The 18,745-nt window shown below is 37.4% G+C and overlaps 1 protein-coding gene across 2 annotated transcripts in view; it reads left to right on the forward strand.

Annotated features, from left to right (window-relative positions):
- Positions 1-1,786: 1,786 nt before the first annotated feature.
- The window catches only part of ZRANB1 (zinc finger RANBP2-type containing 1), a 53,926-nt gene continuing 36,967 nt past the window's right edge, over positions 1,787-18,745 (forward strand). The window contains exons 1-3 of one of the 2 annotated variants that reach the window (XM_083364472.1): positions 1,787-2,009; positions 17,316-17,417; positions 17,743-18,593. In XM_083364472.1, the coding sequence (XP_083220598.1) occupies positions 17,780-18,593 (814 nt within the window). In that variant the 5' untranslated portion in view covers positions 1,787-2,009; positions 17,316-17,417; positions 17,743-17,779. Of the gene's footprint in view, positions 2,010-16,407; positions 16,703-17,315; positions 17,418-17,742; positions 18,594-18,745 lie in introns of those variants that run through there. The other variant, XM_083364473.1, reaches the window with a different exon arrangement.

Raw genomic sequence — 18,745 nt, forward strand, 5'->3', positions numbered from 1 at the left:
TGCTTTTTTTCATAAAGCAACTGGACTTTTTCTTTGAAGACATTTCACTTCTCATCCAAGAGGCTTCTTCAGCTCTGACTGGCTGGTGGGGAATGGCAGGATTTATACTCCTTGCAGACAGCTGCTCATTTGCATTCTTTTAGCCTGTCCTTGAAGCCCTCCCCTCGTCATCTGAGTAGTGCAAATGGCTGTGGGGCCTTCTTGGAACTATTGAAAGGACTGTGTTGTAGACTGGAGATAGATGATGTCATATCCCTCCCCTTCTGTTGAGAGAGGGCTGTTCAGTTTTGACATAGATGGCCTCTTTGACCCCTCTTTCAAACCAGTGGTCCTCTCTGTCCAAAATGTGGACTTTGCTGTCTTCAAAAGAGTAGCCTTTCTTTTAAATGCAGATGGGCTGCTGAATCTTGTCCTGACAGGTTTATTTTCCTATGCTGTGCCACGAGTTTAGGAAGTGGTTGTTTTGTGTCTCCAATGTATAGATTTGCACATGGCTCACTGCATTGTACTGCATATACCATGTTGCTCAGTTTGTGTCTGGGTGTTTTATCTTTGGGGTGGACAAGCTTCCGCCTTTGAAGGGTGCATGTATGTTGTGTTGGCAAACGACCAGCTGTCTGCAAGGAGTATAAATCCTGCCCTTTCCCACCATCCAGTCAGAGTCGAAGAAGCTTCTTAGATGAGAAGTGAAATGTCTTCAAAGAAAAACAATTAAGTCCAGTTGCCCTGTGAAAAAAGCACTTTTGGGATATAAGCCTTGAAGTTAGTGTTGACTCCTGGTAACTGCCTGGACAAGTCCATAAACCTTTCTTGGCAAGTTTTTGGACATGGTTTGCTATTGCCTTCTTAGGGTTGAGAGAGCGAGGACAGGCCTATTGTCACCCAGTTGGCTTTGCGCCCACGGTGGGACTAGAACTTATGGTCTCCCAGTTTCCAGTCTGATGCCTTAACCACTTCTGCCAAAGACCAAAAAAAAAAAAATTGTTGTCTGCAAGATAGGAACTGTGAATCCATCTCTCTCTCTCTCTGTGTGTGTGTGTGTCTGTGTGTGCACACAATATTAAGCCAAGGGATCAGAGAATGAGAAGCACTTGTCAGGACTGCAACAGGAAGCAGAGGCTGGAGGCAGGGGTAGGCAACCTTGGCTCTTTTATGACTCATGGACTTCAACTCCCAGAATTCCTGAGCCAGCATAGCTGGCTCAGGAATTCTGGGAGTTGAAGTCCATGAGTCATAAAAGAGCCAAGGTTGCCTACCCCTGGCTGGAGGGAATAAGTGAGGATGTCGCAGAGAATTGATACCGCTGCAAGCTGCCAGTTCGTGGGAAGGAGAAGCTTCTTTCGGAAAACCCCAAGCTAGTCTCTCTTTTTTCAGAGCGCAAACCGAAAAGGTGGTTGTCGTCTGGCTCTGGAGCCCGAAGAGATGGGTAGAAAGCGCCTGCAGGGGGGGTGTCCTCCCCGCTCTCCCCCATTTTAAGCCCGGAGAGCGGATCAGGCGAGAGTTCTCGAGCATCCTCACAATCGGCGCCCCCCCCAAATTGGAACGACATGACATCAGCTGTTCGTCTTCAAAGAGACGCTCTTTCATTGGCCGACTGGCATCGCTGTCTCGGCGAATGAGCGCGCGGCAGGGCTGCAGGCCGGGCCGACTGACGTGCGAGCTCCAGTCACTTTGCCGTATGGGGGTTTATTTTGCTTTGGGCCACTCCAGCCGCCGCCATTAGGCGAGCAGGGATAGATTACAGGGCGGCGGGATCGCCTTCGCTCGTCCTTTGACTCCCCCCCCCGCCTCCCGTTTGGGTGGTAGCGTCCTTCGACTGACTACGTCCTTCGAGCCACCCAGGAAGAAACCATGTCCTGAGCCGGGGGGGGGAAGGGGGGGAAGCAGGAGGCCGCAGCTAGCCGCAGCTTGCGGTGCGGCGCAGTGCATGGGTGGGTGGGATGTGGATGAGAGGGAGAGGCGGCAGCTGCTGAGGAGACGGTGGCGGGATCCAAGGACAGCCTTGCAAGGTACGGAAAGCCTCCCTTCCCTTTCCTCGGCCGTCCTGCGACGGGAGGGATATAATAACGCTTATCAGCCTTTTTGGAACTTAAACAAAAAAAAATTCGTCTCGCATTCAACCTTCTTTTAAAGACACCCCCCCCCTCCTCCTCCCGGGTTTGAACGTGAGGCAGTTTTCGGACCTGAACTATGGAGTTTCTCCTCGGAAGGAGGCGAGGAGCGGAGGCGAAGCGTCCGGCGGCGCTTGAGGGAGCCACAGAATCGGCTCTCTGGTCCCATCTCTTCCTGGATCCTACCTGAGTCCCGAGCCTTTTCTCTCCCTTACTTCCCATCCTTACCCCGCGGGTTGACAGGGGTCACCCGCTCTCGGCTTGCCAAAGTGGGGAAGAAGTCCGAAGGCCGCTTGCTCGGGGAGGGGGCTTGCTTTATTTATTTATTGATTTATTTATTGATTGATTTATCTATCTATCTATCTATCTATCTATCTATCTATCTATCTATCTATCTATCTATCTATCTATCTATCATCTATCTATCTATCTATCTCTCTCTATCTCTCTATCTATCTATCTATCTCTCTATCTCTCTATCTCTCTATCTATCTATCTATCTATCTATCTACCTACCTACCTACCTACCTACCTACGTACTTATTTATTTATTTATTTGATTTGATTTGATTTGATTTGATTTGTATGCCGCCCTTCTCCCTAAGGACTCATGGGCGGTGAACAGTGACATAAAATGTCCAAATGTCCAAATACAGAAAATTGAAAATAAATCATCCCCAAACACACACACACACACACACACACACACACACACACACACACACACACTCTTTCCCCCCCTCCTCCCCCCCCCGCCCCAAATGAACTAAAGCTCGTCCGAATAATTTCTTTCGGTTTCCTCCTGTCTTTGAGTCTCGGCGCTGCCTTGGTCTTTTGCTGGCCCGTCAAGCTTTCGCTCCAGCCGAGGAAGGGCGCCCACAGGAGAGCCGTGGGATGTTTCTCAAAACTTTCCTGGCCGGGTTGATTGGACTTTGAGGTCCCTCTGAAAGAAGACCAAAAAAAAAAAAAGCGAGGTCAGGATCTTTGGTCTTGGCTCCCCCACCCCTCCCCCACCCCCCCGTCCGGCCTTTTCTGGGATCTCCCTGCACCTGCTGGGGAGAGTGGGAAGGGATTCTGTTGCAACTCGGTTGTTTACTAAGGCATTCTACCCTTGGGTGGTTGCTAGCGAGAGAGTTTGGCTCTAAACCAGTGTTTCCCAACCTTAGGAACTTGAAGATGCGTGGACTTCAACTCCCAGAATTCCCCAGCCAGCTATGCTGGCTGGGGAATTCTGGGAGTTGAAGTCCACGCATCTTCAAGTTCCTAAGGTTGGGAAACGCTGCTCTAAACATTATATGCTGCCGATCATGTGTCCTGAGTCACACTCTTTGCCTCTGAGGTTTTTGGGAAGCTACTGAATATTGTAACTCTTTGTTTTGTTTACCTCCGTGTGTGTGTATTTGTGTGTGTGTGTGTGTGTGTGTGTGTGAGAGAGAGAGAGAGAGAGAGAGAGAGAGAGAGAGAGAGAGAAAAGAGAGAGAGAGAAAAGAGAGAGAGAGAGAGAGAGAGAAAAGAGAGAGAGAGAAGAGAGAGAGAGAGAAAAGAGAGAGAGAGAAGAGAGAGAGAGAGAAAAGAGAGAGAGAGAGAAGAGAGAGAGAGAGAGAGAGAAAAGAGAGAGAGAGAAGAGAGAGAGAGAGAGAGAGAGTTTTTCCGATGGGCAGTGTGTCCTGCCTTGGTACCATCGCTCCTGTATTTAAAGAGGGAATTTAGTACAATCGTCTCGGATTATGTTGCTGTAAAATCCCCCATGGGCCGTTGTTTGTGTCCAAGCTTTTAATATAAATAGCATTTTTCCAAATGCAGGGGGACAGGTGCTTTGTATTCTTAGTTATCTACCTTCTCAGTGCTGCAGTAGCTACTTCTTACTATAGTGAGGTCATAGCTCTGCTCTTTCTCCTCCTCTGTCGTTATTCATAGCTATAACCTGTGCCTGTCTGGTGTGTATTTGCAAAACAGCCTGCTATAAACTGGATTTTTAAGGTACAGAGGTTAAATCCTTTATCGTTGCTTAAAGTGACATGGATATTATTTTGTGCAGCCAGGTAGTTTTTTTTTTTTAAAAAAATAGGCTACATCTTTGATTTGTTCATGTTTACAAACAGCATCAAGCCAGTATGAGAATGTGTACTACCGGTAATTAGTTCTAGCTTTTTAAAAAAACAAACTCCTAAGATTCTTCCAATATTACAACAAAGTTTTTTTTAGAGGTCATTTAAGTCACTTTATGTATGCCTGGACTGCTACAGAAGACATTTTCTGCGGTTTACATGTTTCCCATGCTGGTTTTGTTTGTTTGAGAATACATGTTATTTTTTTCTATATTTTTCTGGCATTTTAATAGCAATCTCAGCATGTTATCTAAAATTCGTTATATAAGGTAATATTTTTGTCTTAGCCATCAGCATAGAAGTCAGGTTGCGCAAAGGGACCAAAACATAGTTTGGATACAAATGTTCTTATAATTAAGAGGTGTCTCTCCTCAAACTCATCATGGGAGATGACATAACTGATGCATGCTTCTTACTTTATACATTCTGTGATTTTAGAGGCAATATTTATCTAGCTCTTATATTCGTGAAAGGATACAAGTGAGAGCATAAGTTAGTGCCATTAAACAATAGCAATTATTCACTTACAGTTTTACTATTTAAAATACCTATTTTTTACAATTATAATAATATTTCTATTTTAATCTATGAAGTACTAATTCAGGAAGTTTCTTTTTTTAATTTTTGTTTTGGGATGATTCTGCTTATGAACTTCTGTTTGATTGGGAGTTTGCATTTTGTTACCCACTGATTCCGAGATGTCCACAATGATAATAGTTGGCATCCAGTGATTTGCTGAAAATATCAGTTTCGCATGATATTTGTATTTTTATGTGAAATGTCATAAGATCTTGACACTTATAGCCTTTTAATTTATTTTATATTTTCATTTCTCAAATTATTTAGGAACCTATCAAATTCAATGAAATTATGTAGTAGTAACCATCAGCTGGAAAGGTTCCTGATTCTGTAATAAGATGTTATGGAATCCTATTACATTGAAATCACAAAGCAATAAGTAAACATCACAATTTATTATACCAGAACCAAACTTTTAAGATTTTTATTTGCTATTTGCTATTAATTTTCTGCCCTAAAAATCATTGGAAATAATTTTATAGTAACAAAACTACCCATCCAAAGAGAAATCAGAATGGGCTATAATATGAAATGCAAATAAAAACAATAATGTTATATAAATAATAAAAGAACAGCAGCATTAAAGAATTAACCATGCAATATCTTTCAATAACAAATGGAAAGTAAAAATAGTCTCCACCAAAGAAAGAAAAAGAAATAATGGGAAGCTTGTAATCCATTCCAAAGAACTCCTTAGAGAACCAGATCTGAAATACTTATGTTTGGACTGTGTAGGCCTCCATAAGCTGAGCTTTGGCATCAGCCTTGCATTTTGGTTAATTGCTCTTTAAGGTTTTAGAAATGGGAATGAGCACCTAAATTGAGTTTTGACAAGTATAGGTAATTGGGACAGGATGAATAACATTGGGATGATAGGTTCACACTGCAATACTTAAAACCTATTTTAAGTGATGCAATAATAAAGGCATCCATTTCCAATATATTTTTCTGTTCAAACTAAAACTATCCTAAAAGCTTTGCTTTGAGAAACTTAGATTTACAACCATAACTGAGCTCAAAATTTCTGTTGCTAAGTGAGACAGTTAAGTGAGTTTTACCCCAGTTTACGATGTTTCTTGTCACAGTTGTTAAATGAATCATTGTAGTTAAGTTAGTAACATGGTCGTTAAATGAATCTGGCTTCCCCATTGACTTTGCTTATCAAAAGGTCACAAAAGGTGATTACATGATCCAGGGGCACTGCAGCCATCATAAATATGAGTCAGTTGCCAAGCTTCTGAATTTTGAACACCTGACCTTGGGGATGCTGCAGTAGTTATAAGTATGTAAAACAATCATAAATTACTTTTTTCATCATGTATTAAGTTCAGTATTTTCATTCTAAAGTTTAAAGTAACACAAGTTCAGAATAGTAGTGGCGAAGACAGTGGTATTTACGTTAAGTTAGCACTTATTCATGTCCTTGTTTATGGAAAGGGAGGAAGTGATAACTTAGATTTGTCATTCATGGTAGAATGAAACGGCTATATTGGTATGTGTTCATCCTGATATATGTATTTGCTATAGTTGTTTAATGAGAAGAATTATTCCAAATTACCCTAGTCCTCAGAGATACACCATCATTAAATAGGCCATTGGGATTTGGATTTTTTTTTGAGTAGCAGTTATACACACTTCTATCAAACTGTCACATTTTGAGAAGTTTGACTGCATTCCAAATGCTGCTTGCTCTGTGGCAGAACATAGAAGTATAATGATAAAAAAGTTCTCATAAATTGATTTTTGCATTAAAAACATAGAGGGTTATCCTAATTCATATGTAAAGTTAAGCCAGGGTTTGTTTTAAAAGTTATGGTTTATATGAATTTCTGATTCCATTTCAAACAATAAACCATGTTTTATTTAGCAGCAAACTACAAGTTGCAATTAGGCTTATAAATTTTGCCTTAGTGATGCACAGAAAAAATATCCATAGTCAAAATACATGCTCTATTAGAAATCTTCTATGCTTCAGATTGAAAGCTAGGTATACACACTGCACCTATTAGTGCCTTCTTGTAGAAGTATTTTCCCTTCCTGAGAAAAATGTGGTTAAGTTCCTTAAGTTCCTGAAGACACTTAATTGTCATTTGGTATGACAAGTTATAGGAGGTAACGTGTGCTAATGACCTTAATTCGAACATATATTTTCTCCAGAATGCATGGCTACCAAATGCAATATTTTTCCATTTTTTTATTAGGCATGAATAACCAGATCCATATGTGTGGAGTTCAAGCTTATTACTTTATTATGTTCTACCTATAATGCAGGAATCTCCCCAGTCTAGCAGCCTACTCTTGGGAACAAATGGAAATGGCTCCAAGGAACTTGTGGGGGGTTGGGGGAATCAGTCCTAGCTCTTTTGCCATTGCACAGTGATTCCAGGCTAACTTCATGCTTGAGGTCTTCTCCCTACCAGGCTGGATGCTTCCCAACTTGCCTCTTATTAAGGACCATTTATTTATTTATATCCCACCTTTATTATTTTTATATCTAGTCTCAAAGTGGCAAAGATATGTCATAACTCCTTTCTTGTCCTATTTTTCCCCATAATTAACCCGTGAGATGGATTGTCCTGAGAAAGAGTGACTGTTCCAAAGTCACCCAGCTGGCTTTTATGTCTAAGGCAAGGACTTGAGGTCATGATTCTCCCGTTTTCTAAAAGCACCTTTTCAATTTCATCTGTAAAGTATAGAATGTTACTTTATTTATTTAATAGCTCTGCCCATGTCATTACAGTGACTCTGGATGACTTACAAAGTTAAAAATCCAGAAAGCATCTGAAAATCAACCAAAATAAATGGAAAAATAATTATAATAATAATGAAAACATAATGATTAGATGACATTCTTTCATAAATGGGAGCTGCAGTATATCCTTTCTGCTGGATCTGAGGGGTCATCTGTCCACTAGCACTAACTGCAAATATACAGTCAAAACCTCCTTCCTTGGATCCCACAAATGCATCTTGCCCTACATAACAATCTGAAGTACATAGATAAAAAGATTTCAGAAATACAACCCCCATCCCAACACAAAAAAACCCATGAGACCTCACAGGGTTGTTGTTGTAGGGAAAATAGGAGGAGGAAGGTGTGTTGGATGTGTTTATTGCCTTGAGTTATTTTTAAAAATAAAGACAGGATACACATCAATAAATGAAAACATCCTATAAACATACAAAAATACCCATTTAAAAAGATTCATAAAAAATCATCCCATAATAAATTATAAATATGCTGTCTTGAAAACACACACATACAAAACCAAGTACTGGTGGGACATTTAGCATATCAAATGAAAAGTAAAATATCAATAAGTTAAAATCTGGCTTAGTTTATGTCTCAGTGCATTGTATTAACATATTAGTACCATAGGCAAGAAATTTTTTTACATAAAAATAAAGATTATATGTGGACTTGGACAAAATTAACAGAAGTGTTAGCCCTTAGTGTTAGTGAGTTATAATGCGACATAGTCATAAAATACATTAGAACCAGTTGTTATGTTCAGCAAATCATAAAATAGTAATGTCAAGGACAGTAAGTGTGTGACCTTTTGAATTATACATAGAAATGGCTTTCAAAAGACTTCTTTGGAGGCTTAACGTGTGATCTGTATTTCCTTTAATTTTATTTGAGGTGGTTTTTATGCTGTTTAGTAAATATAGAATTACATACATAATTTGTTAAAACTAGATTTCTATTTGGTATAATGCAAATACTTCATGGGACAAAGGTAGTAATGGAGATTGCTGTCTCTGGAAAAAAATAAACACATAAGTACAAATCTCTTGGAAGATAGAGAGGCAAAAATAAACAGTACTACTTAGGAAAGCAGAAGATTAAAGTTAGAAATTGATAGTACAAAGAATTAGAACAGATTTAAATTGAAAAGGCCTGGAACCTATTTTCTCAGCAGTGGTTTTAATTTACATGAAAATTGCAGTGATGGAAAAATTAAACATATTGCATCACTAGTGTTATCTGTTCAGTTTTAATATATTGAGGTACTGTTTAATATGTTTGTAATTAATAAGAGAGAATGGTATTTTAAGATAAGTTGGATAGAGAGCTTTGCATTGGTGCATGGTTAAGCAATAATTATTAATTTTAAAATTGGTTTTATTTGAAGAACTCTCAAACAAATGGAAATGTTTCTGTGCTCACAGTTCTGCACTTTTTCAGTTTCAGGTTCTTACTACATTATAGATTACTTCTGAAGTTCTGGTCTAATTTAAGTAGTGGCTTACTATGAGGAGGAAAGGTGTTACAACTTCCATTATATATTTTCAAATATTTATACTTTTAGAAAACTTAATGTATGATCTAATGATAAATATATATTTTTAATAATCTGCAAATGTACTGTATTTATTTAAAAAATGACTATAGTGCTTCCCTGTCGTCCTTTCTTATACTAAAATATGTTATTTCCCTTAATATCTTCTATATTTGCATGTTGATTCATTTCATGGAATTCTCATTTACTTGCATAAAAATATTTCCATTTTTTTATCAGTATCAATCTAGTGCCTCAATTCTGGTTTGATACTTAGTTGTTAAATATTTTATGTTTCAGATAGAGTGGACTTATGTGATTGTGAATTTATTCCACTCATATCTAAAATATGTGGTAGAATATATTACAGACATATTTGCAATTTTTGTAACAAAGCAAAGAAACTCCATTTATAAAGGTAGTCTAAAAACTTAATCTGTTACCTAGAACATTTTTATTAAACAACCAACATATTTTGAATAGCTGCATACTTGCTTAGAAGCATCTCATACTGAGTTTAATAGGCTTATTCTCAAACAAATGTGCAAAGGATTATATTTTGGTCTGTATAATGCTGCCAAAGCTAAATAGTTCCATTCCATTTTGCCTTTTCAAACTACAATGTAAGTATAAACAATGTGAGGATTGATTGGTAGCTTAATAAGAAAAGTTTTATACATATTCATACGAGGGTTCTTTGTTTTATAAATTTCAAGAAGCATTCCATGCAGTAAAACCACTAGGCTACAACAATTTGAGTATGCTGTTTCTAATGATCAGATAAATGTCTCCACCTTTGTGAGCCATTTGGGTTGCATTGCTACTGGTTTTCATCTTGTTTTGTAAAGAGAACATTACAGATTTATTATCTTTATAGTATTGTATTTGTTTCACTGACCAATGCAGAAATAAAACAGAATGTAAACCAGTGTGCAGGTAGACCTTGAAATACTACTGTAATGGAGCCTGTCCATTGTGGTTGCATGTTGTGGCAGTCGTTACGTAACAACCTCGCCATCCCTGCTCTCCCCAATAAAAGATATTAAATGAACATGCAGGTCATTAAGTAGAGTGTGGGATGCCTCATGATTGGAGGAGACATTGGAGGCCTAGTACGGGCCCATTCCCATCTGCCTGGCCCTCCTGAGGTCTTCCCCACACCCCATGCTCCACTTTTTGTGCCTTTGATCCCTGTTTGCCTTTTCCCACTCCCACCAGAACTGATAATGAAGATGTTAAAGTAGTGAATATTTTCCGCCTTTTAGGATCAACTCTCAACAGTAAAAAGAAAAAAAAGTAAGATATTGGGGCCTGTTAGTAAGAAAATCAAGAATCCAGTTGCATAAAGGAGTGTTTAAGCCTAAAAGGCTCAGTTTGTCTACTAGACGCTGGGGAATGATTGTGTTAAATGCCAAACTGAAGTCAACAAAAAACAAATGCACATGAGTGCTTCAAGCTCAGATGGAGAACAGAAGAAATAGCATCCTCCGTAGAGCGATTTGGTTGATAAGCAAACTGAAGCGGGTCAAATGCTGGCGGGAGGCTAGATACAATAAGGATTTCATAATGATGGATGTCAGTGCAACCGGACGGTAATCATTGAGGCCTGTAATTGTGGGCGTTTTTGGCACTGGCAAAATGATGGCTGTCTTAAAACACGATGCGACCACTGCCTGCTGCAATGAGAGATTGAAAATATGTGTGAGAACAAAAGCCAACTCATCTGCGCATTCCTTAAGAACACATCCAGGGATATTACCTGAGCCTGCTGCTTTCCGAATATTAACTTTTCCACAGTGTTTTCCGGACAGAGGTGACATCAAAGCTAAGCACTTGCTCGTCAGGATGGGGCACAGCTTTCCTAGCAGGTGTGCTATTTGATGCCTCAAGTCTTCCAGAAAATGTATTCAGTTCATTTAGGAAGCCTGTGTCGTCCTTGCATCTCAATGGAGCCACCTTATGAATCCGTAATGGCCTGGATTCCTTGCCACATTCGCTTGGTGTTTGCCGGGTCCTGAAAAAAGTTTTTGACTTTTCTGGCAGTGGGCTTGCTTTGCACCTTTTATGACACTTCAAATTAGCTCTGGCTGTTCTAAGTGCCAGCATGTTGCCAGATTTAAAAGCCACATTCCATCTTTCAGCCATGGTTTTTCATTCACCCTCAAAACAATGCTTTTAGTATGCAGAGATGTAGTAGCTCTCTGGGAAGTCTATAATGCTGGGAAAGATGGAAGGAAAATAAAGAAGAGGATAACTAGCAGCAAGGTAGATGGGCTTGATTACCATAGGAATGGGTGTAATGTTGGAAGACCTTAGGGCCAGGTTGGAGGTCAGATTATTCTGGAGAAGGTCTGCGTGGTTGTTAACACCAGATTGATAGCATATAAATAATTGGCTAAGTTGTATGTTTTTGATGAAACCTTAAGGAAATAGAAACTGACACAAATTTTACACAATATAAATATATAAATGCAACTTCTTTCTTCTAATGTAAATACATGCTTATTGTTTACAAATTTAAATAAGAAAACAATGAATGTGGCAGGCACAGACTTTGGAAAATCTTTTCTTCTATGGTAGAAATAATAACTTCTAAACATTTAATAATGTTTTGGGAAATTTTTCCTACTCTTCTTTGCAGAATTCTTCAAGCTCAGAAACATTTTTAGTTCTTGCATGTATTGAATGGTTGAAATCTCTGCAAATTTTCAATAATATTTAAGTCTGGGGACTGCAAAGGCCATTCAAAATCCTTTATTTCCCTTTCCTTGTAAGTATTTCATATTTAATCTGGAGGTATTTTTCTGATTGTTGTCTTTCTGAAAGATCCAACCTCTTTTGAGCTTCACATTTTTCACTGGCTTGGGTCATATTTTCTTGTTCTTCCTTCTACAAAAACTCTGAAGAATTCTTCCCTCTCTTCTACAAGACAGCCCTTTGGATACTTGAATACAGCTGTCTTTTCTTCTCCAGCCTAAATATATCCATATCTCTAACCATTCGCTAAGTAAGTATTCACTTCCAGGATCTTTTTAATTTTACTTTGGACACAATCCAGTTTGTTCCTTCCTAAAATGTTTGTTCAGAACTGAATAGAATACATTATTCTATGTGTAGACTGATTAGTTCAAAATGGAGAGGAATAGATAGTAACTCAGATGTAGCTTAAAGTTGCGCTTGCTTTTTTGGGAATTGTATTATTTTGTAGCTCATATTCAGTTTGTGATCTGCCAAGAAAACCAAATCTTTTTTTGCAAGTACCAGTGCCTAATATGATTACCCTCTCCCACCATGACCTTGATTTTTCCTATCCAAGTTTAACTTCCCGTTTATCTCTGTTGGTGTTCATCTTGATGGTTTTTACCCATTGTTCCAGCTTGTCAAGGCCCTCTTAATCCTGTTTCTGTTCTCTAACCTGTTTGCTGTCTCTTTGTTTTGATCTTGTAAATTTAATATTTTCTTTATCTGTCATCCAGGTTATTTATGTTGAATAGCATAGGGCATATACTGGAGCATCGTAGTTCTTCATTTGACACTTCTACTGGATGTGGAGACGCTGATGTACACACATTGGATATAATTTTTCATCCATTTCTAAATCCATCTAAAAGCATTCCTCGTACATTTTACTGTTAATACATTAAACAAGGGAATGCCACAGATGCTTGACTTAAACTTGTCGAGCTATTTGCAGAGAATTCAGTTTATTCATACAGATACTTTACTTTCATCACATAAATACTGCTATTAGTGCATTCAGCAAAGAATATTCAACACCCTGTTTACAAAAAATGATACTTCAAGGCTATTCATTGTTCTCTGAATTGGCAAATTCATGTTTGCATTGAGAGAAATACAACTCATTTTTTCTCTAAATGTGTTTAGAAAATAATGGTTTTTCAAAATGTGTTTTCTTATTAGATTTGTTTATTTTTTGTGTTTAGTTATCTCTTTCACAATTGGCAGTGTTTACACATCACTTTAGGTCAAAAGCAAGTAAACTACATATATGCCTTAATGGAATATGTGAACTCTCAGTATATCTCCACGCTATTCCATTAAATTACATAATGTGTTATTTGAGCCCTTTTGGAGTCATTTATTCACAAGTCCTGAGTGTGACTATGGCTATAATAGTGTAAGTTGTTCAGATAGGGGAAGGGGAGAAGCTGCACTGCTTTTGTTGTTTGAATACCTGGGAGGAAGGAGATACCCAGGGGATAATCCAACAATGATTGAGCCATTTAAACATTAAGCCAACTGTATGAAGTCTGCTTTTGTTTACAAACAGTTTTCCATAAGAATATCTGTTCTTAATTTCAGCAAACATAAGTCTTTAAATGAGTGGCTTATTTTCTCTGTCATTTTCAAGCTTAGGTCCTTAGTTACTTTCATTATTCTATTTCTATTTCTATTTTCTATTTTATTAGATTTATATACCGCCCTTTCCCGAAGGACTCAGGGCGATTTACAGGGTATTTAAAAACCAAACCAATACAAAATACAAAAGTTAAAAAACAATTAACAATTAAATTCTACTACAGAATTATATTTCAAATTGTTCATAGTTTCAAAAAAGGCTTTATTCTACTACTTCCAGGTTTTATCAAATACAACATTCATGACATCTCTGTTCCTCTTGTGAAGATTCTAGAGTTTTATAAGTCAGTCTCCAGAATGTGTAATATTGCGCATTGAAATTAATGTATTTTTGCTACTATTTTAATTTGATAACATTTTAAAGAAGTAATTTACAATGTAATACCAATATAGAGTGACTGTTTTTCATGATAAATGTAGTTCATGTTCAGCTCAGTTGTATTGAGATTTGAGCAGAAATATTGTTGCCTCTTTACTTTATAAAGTGATTCGGAGCCACCTTGATTTTGATATAAGAGGGGTAGGCTATATAAATCTTTGAAGTAAATAAATAAAATATTATTACTCTGCAAATCAGGAACTAGTCTTAAATATGCTAGATTCATTCACTTCTTTATCTTTGGTGAATTTCCCCTTTCTCTTCCTTTTTCAGCCCTGACCCTAGTTAGCATTACAACTGTTGTGACAGATTAATTATTAATGTTAGTAAGTCTTTAATTCTGAATCAAATTTGAAATAAGCTGAGCATGAGTCAATTGAAGTGTAATAATAATAATAATAATAATAATAATAATAATAATAATAATAATAATAAGAAGAAGAAGAAGAAGAAGAAGAAGAAGAAGTAGTTGGAAGGGACGTTGGAGGTCATCTAGTCCAACCCCCTGCTCAGGCAGGAAACCCTATACCATTTCAGGCAAATGACTGTCCAGTCTCCTCTTAAAATCTTCCAGTGTTGGAGCATTCACCACTTCTGGAGGCAGGTTGTTCCACTGGTTAATTGTTCTAACTATCAGGAAGATTCTCCTTAGTTCTAGGTTGCTTCTCTCCTTGACTAGTTTCCATTCGTTGTTTCTTGTCCAGCTTTCAGGTGCTTTGGAGAATAGCTTGACTCCCTCTTCTTTGTGGTAGCCCCTGAAATATTGGAACATTGCTATCATGTCACTCCTCACCCTTCTCTTCGTTAAACTACACATACCCAATTCCAGCAACCGTTCCCTATATGTTTTAGCCTCCAGTCCCCCAATCATCTTTGTTGCCCTTCTCTGTACCCTCTCTAGAGTCTCAACATCTTTTTTACATCGTGGTGACCAAAACTGGATGCAGTATTCCAGGTGTGGTCTTACCAAGGCATTGTAAAGTGGTATTAGTATTTCATGTGATCTTGATTCTATCCCTCTGTTAATGCAGCCTAGCACTGTGTTGGCTTTTTTGGCAGCTGCAGCACACTGCTGGCTCATATTGAAGTGATTGTCTACTAGGACTCCGAGATCCCTCTCATAGTTATTACTATTGAGCAAGGTACCACCTATACTATACCTGTGCATTTGATTTTTCCTGCCTAAATGTAGAACCTTACTTTTTTCACCATTGAATTTCATAATGCTAAAGCAGATGACAGAAATAATATTTATGTCATGAGATTGGCCATAGTAAGTGTTCTAAAAATTTGATACCAGACATAGAAATTAAACATCAATTGATCGTTTAGTTTACACTTTGAAAAAGGGAACATAATTTTATTAGACCTATGTTGTTGATTGTGATGATGATAATGGGATAATCTTTCTGTGTTTTTTTTAAATCTTGATATGTAAACTGCCTAGAACTGTCTTCATGATTGAGATAGGGTATAAATTAAGTGTATCAAATAAAGAAATCCCTTTTAGGGGTTATGTGTACTTTGTTTCTCATCCTCATGTATTCATACCATTGCTATGTTAAAAGACACAAAGACAAATCTTGTTTAGTTCAGCTTCTAATGAGTTTGTAGATATATCCATGTAGTTTTCTTGATAATAACTAATTTTTCATTACTTTCTTCTGTTTTATTTTTAAATTCACCCTAGATTATGACCTTGAGATTTTCTGGTAGCAACTCAGCTAAAGTGAAACCAGGTCTGAACACATTTAACTTTTTTGGGTTCAGCCAAATTTAGTTAGTTACAGCCACCTCTTCTGCTTCAAATCCACTTAATTGAGACAAGTGCTTGAACAGATATGCTACCTCAATTCCTTATAACATATAATATATAACATACAGTTGGTTGTGACAGTATATATTTATTGTAAATATTTATCTTTCCCATTTGATTTAAAATAAAAAGCTCATTGTGATTTAAAATTCAATCAATATATTAAATATATTTAAAATTATACTCGTCCCAGCTTCTGCCAACCTAGCAGTTCGAAAGCACGTAAAAATGCAAGTAGAAAAATAGGGACCACTACAGTGGGAAGGTAACAGCCTTCCGTGCGCCTTTGGCGTCTAGTCATGCAGACCACATGACCATGGAGACGTCCTCGGTCAAGCGCTGGCTCTTCGGCTTTGAAATTGAGATGAGCACCGCCCCCTAGAGTCGGAAACGACTAGCACGCATGTGCGGGGGAACCTTTACCTTTACCTTTAGACTCTTTTGATTAATATTTATATAGAAGAAAACTCAATTGTATGTTTGAAGGATAGCAAGACTATAGTGGTGAGAGAGTGTGTGACCACTATCTGTAATTTTGCACTTCACTGACCTACAGGAACTCAATCTAATTCTTTTAAACAGGTAAAGAGATTCTGCTTAAATAAACACCAGTATATATGAACTGGTTTGGCTTGAACTCATTGACGGAACAATGGATTCTGGATTGTACCAGCAAATTCTACAGAAGAATGTCAAAGTATCCATCAGTGGGCTAAAGCTTAAATGAAAATGAGTCATGCAGCTCAACACCAATTCTAAACCTGCAAGCATTGGCTGAAGTAGAAGAAGTCTTGCATTTTGCAATAACCAAGCCTTGAGATTAAACAAATTAGAATGATGTGACATGAAGGCATGACTTGAAGCAAATAATTCATAGAAGATACAAAGATACAATGCAAAAAGTTGAAATAGTTTTGTAAAATAAAATGGGTGAAAATATTTCCAAGCTGATGAATCAGATTGAGCAAGAATATTGAAAACATATTGTTGAAATCAGCACTGCTAATAGAGATGTCACTATAATTAAATCTGCAGCTTCATATACGGTACTTTTCTCAACAATGACCATGAATGTTGATCAGAACCTGTTTAACGTTGATGAATTTCTAATCACACAATTTATAGGTAGTTTTAAAGGGGTTACAAACTTTATCTCACCACTAAATGTAATTTTCGAAGCATATTCCTCAACAAAATTCCTCAACATCCAGGTAGAAAGTTCATCTTATTTTCCAGCAGCATTTGGTAGCATGGAAGTGCTTTTTCAGTTAATCTGAATCAATGTGACAAATGGGTCAGGTAGCAAAGTAGCTATGCAGAGTTCCATATAAAATGGGTGGCTATATAAATAGTGTTATAAATAAACAAAAGTACTGAAACAACTTGTAAAAGATATTAGTGCTTTGGCAGTTAAAAGTGAGCTGCTTTGTTTATGTGTTGTTTGTTTTCCAAATACTTTTAAAAAGATAAACAGCAGTGAGTCTGTGGGCATTTACAGATTTGTTGCTGTTTCAGTATATTTTTATTCACAAATTTATTACAGGATTTGTCAGCATTTAATATTTAAACATACTGAGTTCAAATGTGTCCAGTATATCAAGTGTCATATATTTATATATGTAAAAATAAGATTTTAACAAAAATTCATATTGTTTACAGGAAAAGCTGTTTCAAAGTGCTGATGGTCATTCTTGATAGTTCCTGCTGAAGTGGATAAAATCTGAGACAGCATGGAGACAAAATAGACTTCATTATAGAAAAGTAAATACAGAAATTTGTTTGATATATATATTTTATGTATATATATAAAATGAGCTTGATTTACATAACATAAATTTTAATATATTTTACTTTAAATGATCAAATTCCTGACACGCATCCGCTTTATTTTGTAAAGTACTATGGTTAATTAAAAATTGAATGTAAGAAAAGAAAAAAGGAAATAATGTTTGAATTGATGCTTGTTTATAGTATGCTGTGATTTAATAGTAGATCTGGACTAGATAAAAGCTTTGTGATTAGCAACTCTTCTAAAGAACTAAGAGTGGATTTTTTATAATGTATTTTATTTACTCTCTTGTTAAAGATTTCTTGCTGAAACAATTTACTTCAAAGAGTGCAGGATGACAGATCGTGGAATAAAATGGGCTTGTGAGTATTGTACATATGAAAACTGGCCATCTGCGATCAAGTGTACCATGTGTCGTGCTCAGAGACCTAGTGGAACTATTATCACAGAAGATCCATTTAAAAGTACTTCAAGTGATGTTGGTAGAGACTGGGATCCTGCAGGTATTGAAGGAGGCAGCAGTCCTTTGATATGTCCAGATTCTAGCGCAAGACCAAGAGTTAAGTCATCTTACAATGTGGAAAGTGCAAATAAGTGGTCATGTCACATGTGTACTTACTTGAACTGGCCTCGTGCAATAAGGTGTACTCAGTGCTTGTCTCAGCGTAGGACCAGGAGCCCGACAGAATCTCCTCAGTCTTCAGGATCTGGTACAAGACCAGCTTCTTTTTCTGTGGATCCTTGTGAGGAATACAATGATAGAAATAAATTGAATATAAGGACACAACACTGGACTTGTTCTGTTTGTACATATGAGAATTGGGCTAAGGCCAGAAAATGTGTCGTCTGTGATCACCCACGACCCAACAACATTGAAGCAATAGAACTAGCAGAAACAGAACAGGCTTCTTCAATAATAAATGAGCAAGAAAGAACGCGTTGGAGAGGAAGCTGCAGCAGTGGAAATAGCCAAAGAAGATCACCTCCCACCGCTAAACGAGAATCTGAACTGAAAATGGACTTTCAGAGAATTGAAGTGGCTGGGGCTGTTGGCAGCAAAGAAGAACTTGAAGTGGATTTCAAAAAACTAAAACAAATAAAAAACAGAATGAAGAAGACTGACTGGTTGTTTCTCAATGCTTGTGTTGGTAAGTTTTATTTATTTCACTTGTAAGGCAAAAATATATACATACACATTGAGGTGCATGTTGGCAAATTTCATATAGAGGTAGGATTACAATAAAAGCAAAAAAATACAAAAATTTGCAAAACATTCATAAATATACCAATGAAGGAGAAT

Source organism: Vipera ursinii (genome assembly GCF_947247035.1).
Source record: "Vipera ursinii genome assembly, chromosome: 5".
NCBI lineage: Eukaryota > Metazoa > Chordata > Lepidosauria > Squamata > Viperidae > Vipera > Vipera ursinii.